At 40.2% G+C, this 14,906-nt stretch overlaps 1 protein-coding gene across 10 annotated transcripts in view; it reads left to right on the top strand.

The window, feature by feature from the left end:
- PUM1 (pumilio RNA binding family member 1) overlaps nucleotides 1–14,906 on the top strand; it is a 138,815-nt gene that overhangs the window by 52,597 nt on the left and 71,312 nt on the right. For 7 of the 10 annotated variants that reach the window (XM_075553290.1, XM_075553285.1, XM_075553281.1 and 4 more), the window contains exons 4-5: nucleotides 11,833–11,941; nucleotides 12,950–13,128. The exons of 2 other annotated variants lie outside the window; for them this stretch is intronic. In XM_075553290.1, coding sequence (XP_075409405.1) covers nucleotides 11,833–11,941; nucleotides 12,950–13,128 — 288 coding nt within the window. The remainder of the gene's footprint in view (nucleotides 1–11,832; nucleotides 11,942–12,949; nucleotides 13,129–14,906) is intronic. One more of the 10 variants, XM_075553267.1, reaches the window with a different exon arrangement.

The following is a 14,906-nucleotide window of genomic DNA, read 5'->3' as shown; positions in this document are numbered from 1 at the left end:
ATATGGCCTTATTGATAGTCATTTCAAACATAATCTTCTGTTTACTTACATGTAGAAAACCCTGGCATCATTTTCTGAACCTACGCCCCTGTCAGTCTAGGAGGTCTTTTTTAAAAGATAATTTTTTTATTCTAGTAAATTGAAGTAGGAATAAAGAAAGACCCCCCCCCCCCCAGTGGATTTAGGTTGGAGTGTGCAGTGGAGAAAGGATTAGTGGAGCTTGTCTCCAGGTTGATTTACAATAAAATAACAAGAGGTCCAGGCTGCTAGCAGGCTTTGAGTTTGAGGGGCTGGAGAGCATGCTTTATAAAATACAAACTTAGTCTTTTGTGTGTGTGCTTTCAAAGGTGAAGTTGTTGACAGTGATTATGTTCTTTGCTGTGCTAAAGAGCACTGGGAAACCTTTGTGATTCTGTGAAGTGAGTGCATTTTGGACTTAAACAGTAGTTATCGATTGAAGAGCCTACTGTTTTCAAGTCTGGCTCATTTGTAGTTGTCCTAAATTTTAGGAACTACAAAAATGTTGTTCCCTCTACTAGATTGCTGTTTTTGCCTCCCATTACCCCTCTGGCTTTTCAGGGCCTCTTCAGAGCTATACCCTTTATATAACGCATGCAGTAACACAACTCCTCTATACTTGGGTGCTGTCTGACTGAAAGGACTGCTGTGTCTTATACTGGTGGCTTCATCTTAATCATCCTAACAGGATAGGAATCGAACTTACGAAACGACGTAAGCCCTTCTTTTGCTTCGTGCTCCGAAAGCTGAGAGCCATCTAAGCATTACTTTGATCTTTGCCCATCTCTTGCCTGTATTATTACTACACGAACCTGTTGTTTAGTCTCCAAGCTTCCCGCTCATCCTGTTTCATGGAAGCGTGTCAGACCTGTCTGTTTAGGTCTTGAGTGGCACAAGTGGTTAAGTGATTGACTGCTAGCCAAAAGGGTTCAAACTCACCCAGAGCCTCCTGTGAACACAGTCCCAGTGATGTGCGTGTGAAAGGTCACGACCTTGAAAACCAGAGCCTGTCTACACTGCTGTAGGCTCTCATCAAGTAGAAGAAGTTCACTCCTAGTAACCAGCAGTGACAGCAACTTGTCTACATTTCCATGTAAAAGGGAGTTCAGGATTAACAGTGAATTATGGCAGTGAAGACAGACTTTCTTTTTAAAAGAACTTTTATTATGTTGCTCCCTATTTATTGGATTAGCACTCAGTTCATTGGTGCTCCATGGAGCCTATGCCCCTGACCCACTCGGCTTGCTTTCAAGTCTGTCCTTTGTGGAAAGGTTTTCGTTGTCCTGTTCACTTTAAACCCTGGTGTCCCTCCTTGAAGTCATTTCTTGAGCCGTCTTGGCCTCAGCTTAGTTTTTCCTTGCTTGGATGTGGTTTCTATTCTCATCTGTAGTAAGATGTGTAACAGCCTGTACTAAACTATTAGGCAGTGCGCTTATTTTAGGCTGCCTTGGATTAGATCAATTTGATCCCTGGTAAGATTATCTTTTTTCCCTACCCTCTCCCCCTTTGAATCTTTATGTCCTTTTATAGCACAGTGCAAAGATGGTTCCGCTATTGCTACTGGTGGTCAATGCAAGCCGTGCACCTCAGGGTATATTCAGATAATGCTTTTCTGACCCCAGGATGTACTTCATAACTTTCTAATTTTTTGAACAGTGCTCCCCCTTCCTCCCAATAAGAAAAACAATGTTGCATTTTCTGATGTGGGAGAGATCAGATTACCTCCATTTTGATTAGGCCCCAGTCATTTGTGTGATTTCATCCTTAGTAGTGGAAGTATTATTTATTTAAAGTTTTATTGGCACATGAATTATGTGATAGTTCACATACCATACAATTCAGTAGTTCAGTCCCATCAAGGAGAGTTGTACAGCCACCACAATTGGTTTAAGAGCAGTTTCTTCGTTCTTGTACCCATAGTTATTAGCTCCCCCATTTCCCTTTAACCCCCAAGGAACCATTAATCTTGCCACTGTCTATTAATACCCATCTTGGAGTTCATATACAAAATAAATTAAAAACAACCAAAAACTAATAAGAGCAACAAAGTAAAACAGATAAAAGCATTAATTGAACAGAAAGCAGTATTTATTAAAAACCAGAACAAATTTAAATGGATCAAATGACATGGTGCTAAATTTTAACCTAGCTTCATCTGCAACAATCCACTTGTATAAGTATTAAAAGGCATTAGTACTTATGGAAAATACTTTAAAACATTGTTAATTTCACATTGCATAATTGTAATGGTGAAAAAAATAAACCTTTTTAAAAAAGAATGCATTAGATTTCAGCCAAAGGAATATTTAGTCAGAGATCATTAATGTTCATTTGTTTGTTAATGTAATTTGTTTTCACTGGTAATCATCTTGCCATACAGAATAATTAATTTAAACGTGTAGAAGTTTACATTGTTATGACATATGAAGAAACAATAGTAGATATTCTTAGACAGTTTTGTGATTTGTATTAAATGAAACAGGACAAAAAATGAGGGGGCTTCAGAAATTTTGTGGAAAACTAGAACAGAAGTAATGGGATTTTTTTCCGTGAAGTTTTTGTGAGGCCCCTTTTATATTTTAAAGTGGTCTTCATGCAGGGCATTTTTTTAATACATAGAGATAATGAGAAGTGAGGTGTTTTTGTTTTTAAAGCAAAAGGGAAGAAATTCATTGGAGCCTATACGAGAAACCCTAGAGGGGCCCGGCATTACCCTACTGCGTAGGCATGCCCAGCAAAGGACCCCCCCATTCACTGTGCCCCCATGTCCCAGAGGAACTTCCTTGAGCAGAGCCCCAAAGCCCCAGGACTGGCTGGGGGTGGTGAGAGAAGTGAGATTTTGACAGTGCATAGTGCTTAACTGGAAGAGAAGAAAGTTTTTTAAAAGCCCAACTTCTTTGTTCATTTATATATTGACTTTTAATTTAAAAAAATCCTGGTTTCCACGAAATCACTGTGTATGTTCAATTTCTTGAATTAGGCTGCTGCTTTCAAAGTGAATCAGAAATTTGATATATTTGCTTGGTTAAAACATCTAAAAATACTCTATGAACCATGCCCATAAAGTTGGCACTAATTGGTGTTTTGAAATTATGTTCAGGTGCACTGTACCTGCTTGAAAAAGAGAATGCCTTATTTATAGTGAGTTGCATAACACCATAATCCTAGTTTCCATTTGTTAGAAACTAAATTCTAAACCACAGTTAAAGTGTATTTAACAAAACTATGCTCTAACATCCTACCGCACTATAAAGCAACGATTTCAAATTTTCTTTTTGAGTCTTTCATCAAAGGGAAAGATGCATAAGGAAAGGTAGTCTTTATATGTACAAATGTGATTTCATAAATATTATCTCTAGTCAATATAGCTATTTTTGGAGACCATACATTTTTCTGCAACTACCTACCTTATTGTTGAATATTTCATCTTCTCCCTATTGTTTGCTCTTCTAATCACTTGGAATGTAGAATATCTTCTCTTAAATTTTGTTGGAGTAAGCTCTCAGGAGTGCGCCACACTCTGGACACGTACGGGCTTGACACATTCAAACGGGACTTGCCGTGTGTGTTTAGTGTAGAGCCTTGTAAAATACACTGGTTTTCTACACGTTTAATGGAGTAAGATAACGGTTTCTTGTTAAAACTTTAGTAATAACATCTAATTCATGGTAGTTGTCAAAGCACTTTGTATGTTTTCCACCTTGGTTTCACAACACTCCTCAGTAGTAGGGAGGGCCACATAAATCCCTAGGGAATCAAAGTTCTGAGAAGGACCTTCTGAAAATGTATATACAATCTTTCATGAGTTAGAGCCCGACTAGGTCACATTCCAACACGTATACTCCATTTCATTTCTTGAAAGGCCCATTTTCTGAACTGATGTTACATTATTTTAATTAAAGAAGTTAAAGTAAACTGGGTATTTTAAGAGCCTCCCCCCCCCGGGGGGGGCGGCAGCTATTTCTCACCAATTAGATAAATATCAGGTATTTGACTCCTGCTTTGGCTAGATCCCAGTGACACTCAGCTTGTTTTTGCGTTGTCAGATACAAGACCATCCCTGATCATGCTGGTCGGCTTGGTAGCATCCACTGAGTGGTACTTCTCAAGGAGCCAAGTCTCCGCTCAGAGACGGCTGTATACAACATGCATTGAGTGTATTGCCTAATACCGAGTAGTTGGAGCGCACATTTAGCAAACCACTGATGTTTCCCTTTACAAATATTAATGATGGTACATTATAAGTCACATCCCCCATAACCATTTTTCCTCGGCAAAGATGTGATCATTTTTCTTGCAGAGTTTTGTTGTCCATTGTCATGGAGTCTGTTCCGACACATGGTGGCCCCGAGAGTAGACTTACTGCTTACAGTGTCCCAGCGGCTCTTTTAGGAAGCTGAATGTCACACTATCAGAGGAAACCAGCCTCCAACAACCGAAAGGCCAGAAGGTGCATCTGTACTAATATAGAAAGATGATAGTAAAGTAATAGAAGATAAGAAAGATAGGAGAAAGAGTGGTAGCATGCACACCCAGCTCCTCTTGATGGACCACATGGAACTGGGAGAAGTGAGAGAGAACCTTTACTATCTTGGGACATTTATAGGTAGCCACAGGACATGCATATTTAGTAGTTACATGTGCCACAAGGTGGGTGGTAACTTCATTAAGGTCCCTGAGCTTGGGAGAAGGCGTAGGGATGGCGGGTTGGGTGTCACAGCGGGAAGAGAGAGCACAAGGATAATGTCCACTTCATAGGGCTGATAGAATCAGCCATGTGCTCACTCTACGGCTGCAGAGTTAAGGGGAGAATCTATAGGAATGATAGTTATTTAAAAATAATTTTATTGGGGGCTTGTACAATTCTTATCACAATCCATACATATATCCATTGTGTCAAGAACATATGTGCATTGTTGCCATCATCATTCTCAAAACATTGGCCTTCTACTTGAGCCCTTAATATCTGCTGCTCATTTCCCCCTCCCTCCCCACTCCCCCCTACCTCATGAACCCTTCATCATTCATAAATTATTTTTATTTTGTCATATATTACACTGTCCAACTTCTCCCCCCCCCCCCACCTTCTTCTCTGCTGTCCCTCGCCAAGGGAAGAGGCTCTACGTGCTTTCTTGTAATCAGTTTCTACCCCACGTTCTTTCCACCCTCCAGGCAGCGCCACTCTCATCACTGGTCCTGAAGGAGTCATCTGCCCTGGAGGCAATGATATTTAAAGCAGGATAATGTACTTGGGCTTTACCTGTAACTTACCGTGGAATACCAGCTTTCCAGGCTCCCTCTGTTATGAGTTAAGGAATATAGTTCTCGTCGTATCTCCTTCAGTGTTGGCTTTCCCCATCACGTCTTTCTCTGGGAGAGTAGATGAGTTCAGATCACTGACCTTCGATCAGCAGTTGAGCGCTTAGCCCACACTCCCCGGCTGCACCTGGTGCACGCTGTTGAGGGCTTTTCATTTTAGGGCATTTTCTTGAAGCCGCTGGGCGATGTGTTCCCTACATAGTAGCTGTGTACTCAAGACATTTCATTGTCAAACTATTGCTAGTGTGAAAGCTATTTAAGAGTAGAGTAAAAGCTTACTCTTTGAGTGGTTACCATCAGTTTAATGTTGTTTTGGCCCTTTACACCATCACATTTAATCTTCATAGCAGTCTATTTTATACTTGTTAAAACTGAGGCTGAATGGAGTTAAGGGTCCCCCCCATTTCAGAATGCTCATGAGCTTTATTCACTTACATTACTTTTTAAAGAAACTCTGATTCGTACTTTTTATATAGCTAATTTAAATAGAAAAAAATAAATGCTCATAGTAGACAAACCTGCTAACAATGAGGCAATTCACAAAATGGATTAATAGTAATTAAACAAAATTTTAAGTCGGCTACTTGAAGGTAACTGGTTCCATTAAAAACAAAACCAAAAAACAAAACAGCAACTTTTCCTTTTGTCTTTCTTTCATTAGACTTTGTAAACGAACTGCTCTTTGGCATATTTTTCCAACGCATCCCCCCTCCCCCTCGATTTTGCACAATGCCTGGTAGATGCCCAGAGGGTCAATCTCAAGATGAAGTGAGACGCTAAGGGTAAACAGTGTTGCTCAACAAATGAGAGAATTGGAAACACAAGTGGTTGACATAAAGGCTCTTGGTTTGCCTCCCCCACCTACTCCCAATCTGTTCTCAAACAGTGCACTTCTTAAAACGATGAAGCCTAGAGGTGCATGGTTTTCTTAGCCCTGTATTGTTTGGTTTTGAGTGTTTTGTAGTGTTTTGAGAGGTTCTTACTGGAGGTTTATGTGAGGAGTGACTGTACAAGAGAGGCTCTGTGTATTATCAACTTCATTAGATGGAAAAAGAAAACATTCAGGTGAGTCCAAACAAGTGGGCATTACTCCTTGTGAACCAGTGCTTGGTTTCTGATTATGTACCCCAGAAACCTCATGAATGAGCTTACCGATTGCTTTACTTTGTAAATAAATGTCTGCTTTTCTTTTACAAAATCTCAGGTTCCCCACTCCCTCCTATAAACTTGAGAACAGCCTATTGGGAGACCATTATGACTGGGGCATTTCAAGGAAGAATACCAGGTCTGGCTGTATTTCAGGGGAAAGCGGATCCTCCCAAGTCCAGGTTTTCAGATCTTTAAATGGACTCTATTAGTAATTTTAAAGATAATTCGATTATGGAATTGTTCTACACTAATAAGTAATGTATAAAAACAACAGTGTTCCTTAATTAATTCATAAAGAGAAGTAGTAACCTCCAAGTGGACAGGATAATTGCATTCTGTGACTTAGATATAGGAGGAAGCCAAGTTCTCCTAAAAAAAAAAAAAGTTGCTTAGTAAGCAGATTCTGAGCGAAGTTACTTGGATTTTAGTGGCTACTGTCATCAAGCTATTATCTAGCCTGATGCAGAGTTGCTTGTTTAGGAATAGACTTGGTACCTCCTTATGCCCTTTCCCTAAACATCTGAATTCCTGGGTTTCCTTTGCTTTTGTTGGACTAGTTCCTATTCTCCATTATCCTCCTTTAAAATTATTGAATCTCTGTATCTGTTTGCTGCTTAATCACTCTTTAAAGTGACCTTCATAAATTTCTTCTGTGATCTTTGGCTTTTTGCCCTGTTGAAGGGCAGTCTTTAGTTCCAAGTTCTTGGTGGAACAAGCAGGAAGCATCCTTTCATATTGGGCTTCTAAAGCTGTAAATGTCTGTGGAAGCAAACTGCTACATCTCTCTGACAGAGTGGTTGGTGAGTTTGCATACTTGGCACCTTTAACCACTGTTCTACTGGTACTCCAGTTTTCATACACTTATTGTACATAAATGGCTCGATCAAATTTAGGTATGATATGAGTATAATTTTGGCCACTCTTGATGGTTATGCCAGTGGCTTGGTGAGCTAGAATGTTCCAGCCAACCCTGTGGAGATATTACCTTTAGAGTTGGCTCTTGGCTTTAAAATTACTATTGGGTAGCACATCACCTCTCTATTTCATCGTCAGTGGATTCCATCCTGTTTAATATGATCAGACTGGAAGAGTTAGATGCCTTCCTTGTAGTTGTCGCTCTAGAACAAATGATTGCTACTAATTCTCGGTAAGCTTGATAGGTTAAGCCTTTAATTTTGCAGAATTTAAAAAGTCAGTGATTCTTTTTAATGCAGAAAGATGCCATGTGACAAATATAAAATATAAATATAAAAATTTTCCAGTATTTCAATTTATGTATTAGAAATGAGGGGCTGGGAGTGGGGGGGAAAAAGACAAAAAAGAAATGGGATAAGACTTGTTACTTGAAAGCAAGCTCTCAATGAAATGTTTGGAATGTAAGAAAGGGCTGTCTACATACTTTTTAACTATGTGTTTAACTGTTGCTGAAAAGTCTCTCTCTCTCTCACACACACACACATACACACACACACACACTCTAAATTCAGTGGCTTAAAACAACATGGTTGCTTAAGCCCTTTGGCTTATTTTAGTCAGGAGCCTAGGTGTAGTTTTGCTGGGTACTTCCTTGATTTCTGGGTCCCTCACAGGCTGTAAATAAGGTGTCACCTGGGACTGCATTATCTCAGGACTTATTGGGAAAGAGCTGGCCTCTCAGCTCATGTGCCAGGATTCAGTTCTTTTGGGGTTCTTGGATGGAGAACCTCTCTTCTTAATGAATGGCCAGAGATCTTTCTTGGCTTCTTGTTATTTGGGCTTTCCCATAGGGCAGCTCCCAGCATAACAGCTGACTTATCCAAGTGAGCAAGCAAGAGGGCACCATTGAAGAGTACAAGCAGCAAGGAAGATCTTTGTATCTTCATCTTGACAGTCACGCCATTGGGGGGGAGGGGATGAGGAGCTGATACAAGGGCTCAAGTAGAAAGAAAATGTTTTGAAAGTGATGATGGCAACATGTACAAATGTGCTTGACACAATGGATGGACGTATGGATTGTGATAATAAAAAGCTGTATGTAAGAGTCCCCAATAAAATGATTAAAAGAAAAAGAAAATCACACTATCACTTTTTGCTGTATTTTTCTTCAGAAACAAGTCTCATTGGGTTACGTGTGGAATGTAGTCTGCCAGGAGGCAGAGGTCACTTGGAGTCATTTCAGAAATTGCTTAGCACATAACAACTCAGGGATATAGATCGATGTATTTTGGAGGAAAGTAAAACATTAGATTTTCTGTTTCTTCCAGTCCCTGGGTGGTACTGAAGCTTAATATGCTTGTCTGCTAAAAAGATTGACGGTTCAAGTCCATCCAGAGGTTTCTTGGAAGAAAGGTCTTCTGAGATTTACTTCCTAAAAAATAGCCTTGGAAACCCTGTTGAGCACGGCTATACTTTGCTACACAGGAATCGCCACAGTCAGACTTGACAGCAGCTGCTGTGAAATAGCCAGAGACTCTTAAGCTTTGCTGAGCTTGGTTGTGTTCTTGCCTGGGTACACTCAGCAGCAGTTTGTTTGCTTCACATTTTGAGAGCACCCAAGCAGCCACGCCCCTCCCCCCCCCCCCAGTCAGAGCACTGCCACCCTCTTCAAACCCTTCCCCACTCACTGCTGTTTTCGTTCATAGAGTTGGTCTCACTGTATGGAGTTGTCTCTAGTATTTTCGGAGGCTTCTAGCACCTATTTGTATCAGTTATTGATGAAAGAAATCATTACATCTTAGTGTCTAAACCAGGAAGTTGTTGAGAAAGTCCCTGGGCGCTTGCAAATGCTTTGTGTTTGGCTACTACCCAAAAATTGACAGTTCAAAACTCACCCTGCAGAGGATGATTCTTTTCTGTAAGATTCTACTCAGGGAAAACCTTTCCCTAACGTTGGGTCACCCTGAGTTGGAATTGTGACAACAATAGGTTTTAGTGTTTATTTTAATTATTATTACTTTGAAGTAGAATCTTTAAAACAATACAACATCTGACTGCATACAAGAAGACTTCAAAAGTTCATTGAAAATTCCACTTTCTTTTTTCTTCCCCCCACTTTCTTTTAATTCCATTTTCCCATAAATTCTTTGAAGCACATTCGTATTTTCTGTGTTGTTCAGTTTTGAGAGAATTTGTCCCAGACAACCTTGCTTCTGCTAGCTTGGCATATTATAACAACTTTGCAAACTACAGTGAAGAATTACAGGATCCCAAAAGTCCGCTTTGCAATCTTGAGCTTGAGGGACACAGCTTTCAGTAAACAGCTAGACAGATGGCAGCAAAACTGTATTTCCAAGAGGTGACTGGTATGTGCAGTAGCTGTTCTCTGAGGTTTGAACAAAGATATCTTGAGTTTCTGTGGTAAGCCATGAGTACTTCAAAAATGAAGGGGCGATGTTTTTGATCATCTACCCTCTTTCCACTGTTATATGGAACATTGATCAACAAGTGCGGTCCCCCTTGAGTTGACCTTGTTTTTTGTGGTACACATAGGGGGACTCTGCTCACATTTCCTTTAAAAGAGAAGTGATAAACCAGAATGCCAAATGGAAAGGGTACAACTAATGGGGAAATAAATATATGTAAGTATCTGAGAGGTCCTTTTTGAACTCAATGGGGGAAAAAAAAGTAAAAACAAGACTTCTTAAATTCTCCCATACATAGTTTACATTCGTGCTCTTTGCCCCTTCTGTGAATTGAGAGCTATTTGCCTAGGCTTGAACCATTGAATACACCCACTACCATTCCTTGAAAACCTGGTTCATGGCAACCTTTGTGCTAGGCTCATCAACAATATCTTCAACTACAGCAACCTGAGAAATACTTTGTCAGGAAAACAGCAAGGTTCAGAGCAAGTCAGTAATTTGGTCTCAGAGTTGGCTAGTCCAGGGTTTCCTGACTTGGTTCTCTCTGCATTTACTACCCGCTGCCCGCTCCTCCCTCCATGCCCCCCCCCCCAAGTTAAGAGCCCAGCAGGGTCCTTCAGGAATGCACCTCAGAGGCATACTAGGAATTGACAGCTTCTCTCCAAGTAAGTAAATTTATGTGACTATGCAATTAAAGAAATGTTGATCAAAGGGTGTCTTTCATCACAATTTTATTTGATGAGAAAATAAGCAAATTAGAACCAGAAGAGAAGTGTATGGAAACCTGCATTGGTCCAGGTAATAACCAGTGTCTATGAGGTAGACCTGATAGAGCATTAAAGATAGATTACCATGATGCTGAGAAGCCTCAAAACTAGGCTTTTATTTTAGCGAGGGCAGCATTGAGTTACTCCTTCATGGTCATTGATACATGCGAGTGTCAGTGTTTTCTGCTTTCTGGTTTTTTAGTTTCTGAGAAATTCAAGTCTTCACATGTGCTTTTTCTTAAATTCAGTATATAATAAGGTATATATATCGAGAGAGATAATAAGGTATTATCGCAAACCAATCAGTTCCCTGGGCAATAGCCCTCGAAAACAAAGCTAGAGAAATAAAGAGTATGCATTGTAATGAGAAAAACTGATGACCAAAATCTAGTGGAATTTTACTTTTGTAAGCCATGTCCTTAATGCTTTGATTGTGTGCCCAAAAAGGCCTCTACTGTGTTTGTTTGAAAAGTGCTTTGCACCTTTTAGTTGAAGCCAGTTTAAAGTTGGGCTCAAGGCCAGTGATAAAACCTGCATTTCTATGGAGTCTGAAGTGCTTGTGAAGCCTCTTTAATGACATTACCACCTATTGTGAAGGTAGAAGAGAAGAGGTTTTATTTCTCTGCCAGTAATAGGGGAATAGCTTTTTCTATCTTCCAAAATCTTGGAACAGGTTAATAATGTGGTTGGGAAGTTGTTTTGTTTATTTTTCCTTTTTCCTTTTTCTGGTAATGACAGTGTCTTGTTAACAGTTAGGATCGATGTATCAAGGAGGTGATTTATAAATGTATAAATCTGTTCAGACTCCAGCTTGAATAACTTTGGTCAGCCGGTACATATATATATATGATCAGAAGTGGTACCATAGTTGTAGGCACTTTGTTTTAGAGTGAGAGCAGTCATCGTAGGAAGCAGTTGGCTTGTAGGTTAACATTAATACTCTTTGCCTCCTTAAAAATCATAGGATAGATTCTAAAGTGAGTAATTCTAGATACTTAAGCCAAACCTCCCTCCATTGTGATGGTATGATCTGCGCACCCCTCACAAGCCCTAGCTGTCTGTATGACTTACTGACTACTTAGTGTGTTCCAGCCCTGAGTGGTGGACTCAGAACACTGGTTAAAGACCTTCAGGGCACATGAGCATCTTCAGTACCCTTGTCTAAAAGAAAGTGTTGACTGCTGTACTTTCCATCCTTTATGAATTCTTTAAAAGCATCTATTATTTTTAATTTGCAGCAGCTCTTGCCAGGTAAAAAGTTTTGGGAAACAGATGAATCCAGCAAAGATGGACCAAAAGGAATATTCCTGGGTGATCAATGGCGAGACAGTGCCTGGGGAACATCAGGTAATCTAGATCTAGCATCTGTACTGTGATTTATGCCTGTCTTAGAGCTCCTTTCCTCAACACCTGGCAAGTCATGACTTTTACATCAGTGACATACGCATGTCAAGCAATGTCCTGTCCTGTGGTATAAATTGCCATTAAGGAGCTTATCTGATGTAATTTATGAAAAAAATAACACAAGAGCGATTCTTCAGTTTTTATTGAGGTTTTAGCTACAGGGGAATAATTTTATTTGAAATGACCACAATTTCAGCTCTGACATCCTATTCTGTATTGCTGTAAGCAATCCATGGAATTAGAAAATCCATGCCTGCCTTTTGAAGTTTATGTTTCACCCCCTCCCCCCAGCCCTGCCCCTGTGCACTTTGTGTGGCTGAGCTTTTTAAATACGGTTGGGGTCCAATCCAGTCATTGGGCACACACACTCTTCTGACCCACTCTCCGTGATGAGGCCTGAGGGGACTTGTAGAGCAGAAACACTGACAGCAGCAGGAAGGGACAGTAGAGAGGGAGGAGACACAACACCCAAAGTCGACATGGCCCTGTGCAGTCTGAGCACAATGCAAGAATGGAGCCTCGCAATGGCAGGGAGGCAGCAACAAAAGATAAGATTAGGTTGTGTGTATGTGTGTGTGTGTGTGTGTGTGTGTGTGTGTTTTAAGGACAGTAAAAAACACGTTTGTTTTTGTAACATTAACAACAAAAGCACATATTAAAAGGAAATTCTGCTACCTGATGGGAACCAACCATTAATTTACCCATTTAGCTAGATAAGCTAGCCATGTGTATTGCTGTATTCCTGTGCTTTCCTTGACAAATGAGGTGTATTCTGATTCCTTAGCCTATGTAGAATAGCATAATTATGGAAGAATGCATTAGGAGGTAAGGCTCTGCTGACCATGGCAGGCGTGTCCTGATTCCCAGTCATTGGTTTATCCATGAGACATCACTCATAATTTGTTTGGGCCTCTGGCTGCACTGTATCATGTTTGTGTATCTTTTTTGTAGATCATTCAGTTTCCCAGCCAATCATGGTGCAGAGAAGACCTGGTCAGAATTTCCATGTGAACAGTGAGGTCAATTCTGTACTGTCCCCACGATCGGAGAGTGGGGGACTAGGCGTTAGCATGGTGGAGTATGTGTTGAGCTCATCCCCGGGCGATTCCTGTCTAAGAAAAGGAGGATTTGTAAGTTGGCCTGAGGAACTTGTTCCTATCTCTCTCTCTTTTTTTTTTTCTTAAAGCAAAATATGCCTGTTGAGTGTCCTTAGCTATTCATAGCACATATAGGATATTAAAAAACTTTTAATTATAATTAGAGCCCAGAAAACATAGTAGAAGGTGTAAATGAAACTTTTTAAAAATGAAGAAGTGGTATTTTTCATAACACATACATCATAATGTGAGGTAAGAACTGGGGTCTCAATTGATTGGTCTACCGGAAAACAATTTGTTTGGTTTATAGTAAAAATACAAGCAGCAAAAGAAAGAACAAAGAAAGCCGAAATTGGATGACAATAAGTAATTCCAGACTGAGGGCTGTGATTTGTGAAAAGCCAAGGATGTTTATAATGGATATGGTATGTGGGTTCATTCTTGTTTTGCCAGCGAGGCCGTAATTATAAAACCATGTTGGGCTCTGTTTGTTGAACAGCTTTGTTTCTCAGACCAAGGCTGTCAGGAAGTTCGAAGTTCTGTTAATTCTTTATCTGTAATTTTCTTCTGATTAGTTCTTCAATTCATTTGCCGGTCTGATGCTAAATTATAGGCAGCACAGTAATTCTGCTGTCAGCAGTCTTCTGCAGGCATCTTGGATCACTTTTCTAATTTGAATCATGGTCTTTCTTGCATTTCTGTACCCAGAAGTCTCAAGATGCATTTCCGTTTTCTTCATTTAATATTTCATCTTGTTAGTCACAGCGAGGAAGGCCATGAAGGGCACCCTGAATCTGTGCTCCCACTTCTTCTCATGAGTCACCTTGTTTTCTGCCCTGGCAAGGCCACTTCTCCCTGAAGTCTCTGTGGGCTTATTCCTGCTGGCCATCATGTCAGGGGTCTTCTTTCTTCCCAGAGTTGGTAGAAACACTCCATTATCTTTTAATCCCATTTCCCCACAAACTTCAAGGCCCTCTCATATTAATAATTGTGCTTCCATAACTTTTTCCTCCTTTATCTTATAGCAATTGTTCCCCACTGTAATATGCCTGTTACTACAGATCAGAGGTGTTGTTCTGTTTCCTTAGTCCAATTTAAGGTTCTGTTGAGTAATACCTTATACACTTGTATATAAGCCTAGTTTCTTAGCACATTTTAATTGCAGTTTTTGTGTTAAAATTAGGTGCCTCAGCTGATATTCAGGTCGACTTATCCTCGAGCATATATGGTAATAATAATTTTTTTTGGAGGAATAGATTCCACAGATGACAAGTACGATGCTTTACATTGTTAGTGGACATTAAATGGATGATTCTTGACTTGGCTGGCATGAAGAATACAGGTTACACATAAGGTAACCACAATCCATGTGGAATGAGACTTCACTCTAGTCAGGTCACAACGGACAGTGACTATAGCTAGGGCTTTAAACTTCTGTTCTCCTGAAAAAGTAGAAAAACTAATTGAAATTCTTAATCTGAGACCGACCAGTTTGGTGTGAGGAATTTGACCCGATGAGTGCCTTCTGTTTTTATAGTAACCCTTGAGCCTTTGTCTTAAGCGCTTAACCTCATTGTAGTCAAGTTGATTCCGACTCCTAATGACTTCTATAGGACAGACAGAGTGGAACTGCTGATGGATTCCGAGTGTGTAATCTTAAAGAAGCAGAGTGCCACGGCTTTCTCATATACAGCAGTTGTTGGGTCGAACCACTGACCTTTTGGTTAGCAGCTGAGCACTTACCTCTGTGCCACCAGGGCTTCTTCAGATGTGACAGACACTGCTTGGACTGACAGTGATTGTGGCTAGGA

This window comes from Tenrec ecaudatus, chromosome 1 (genome assembly GCF_050624435.1).
Source record: "Tenrec ecaudatus isolate mTenEca1 chromosome 1, mTenEca1.hap1, whole genome shotgun sequence".
Lineage (NCBI taxonomy): Eukaryota > Metazoa > Chordata > Mammalia > Afrosoricida > Tenrecidae > Tenrec > Tenrec ecaudatus.
Note: the sequence above shows the minus strand (reverse complement) of the source record. Positions and strands in the feature narration are given on the sequence as shown.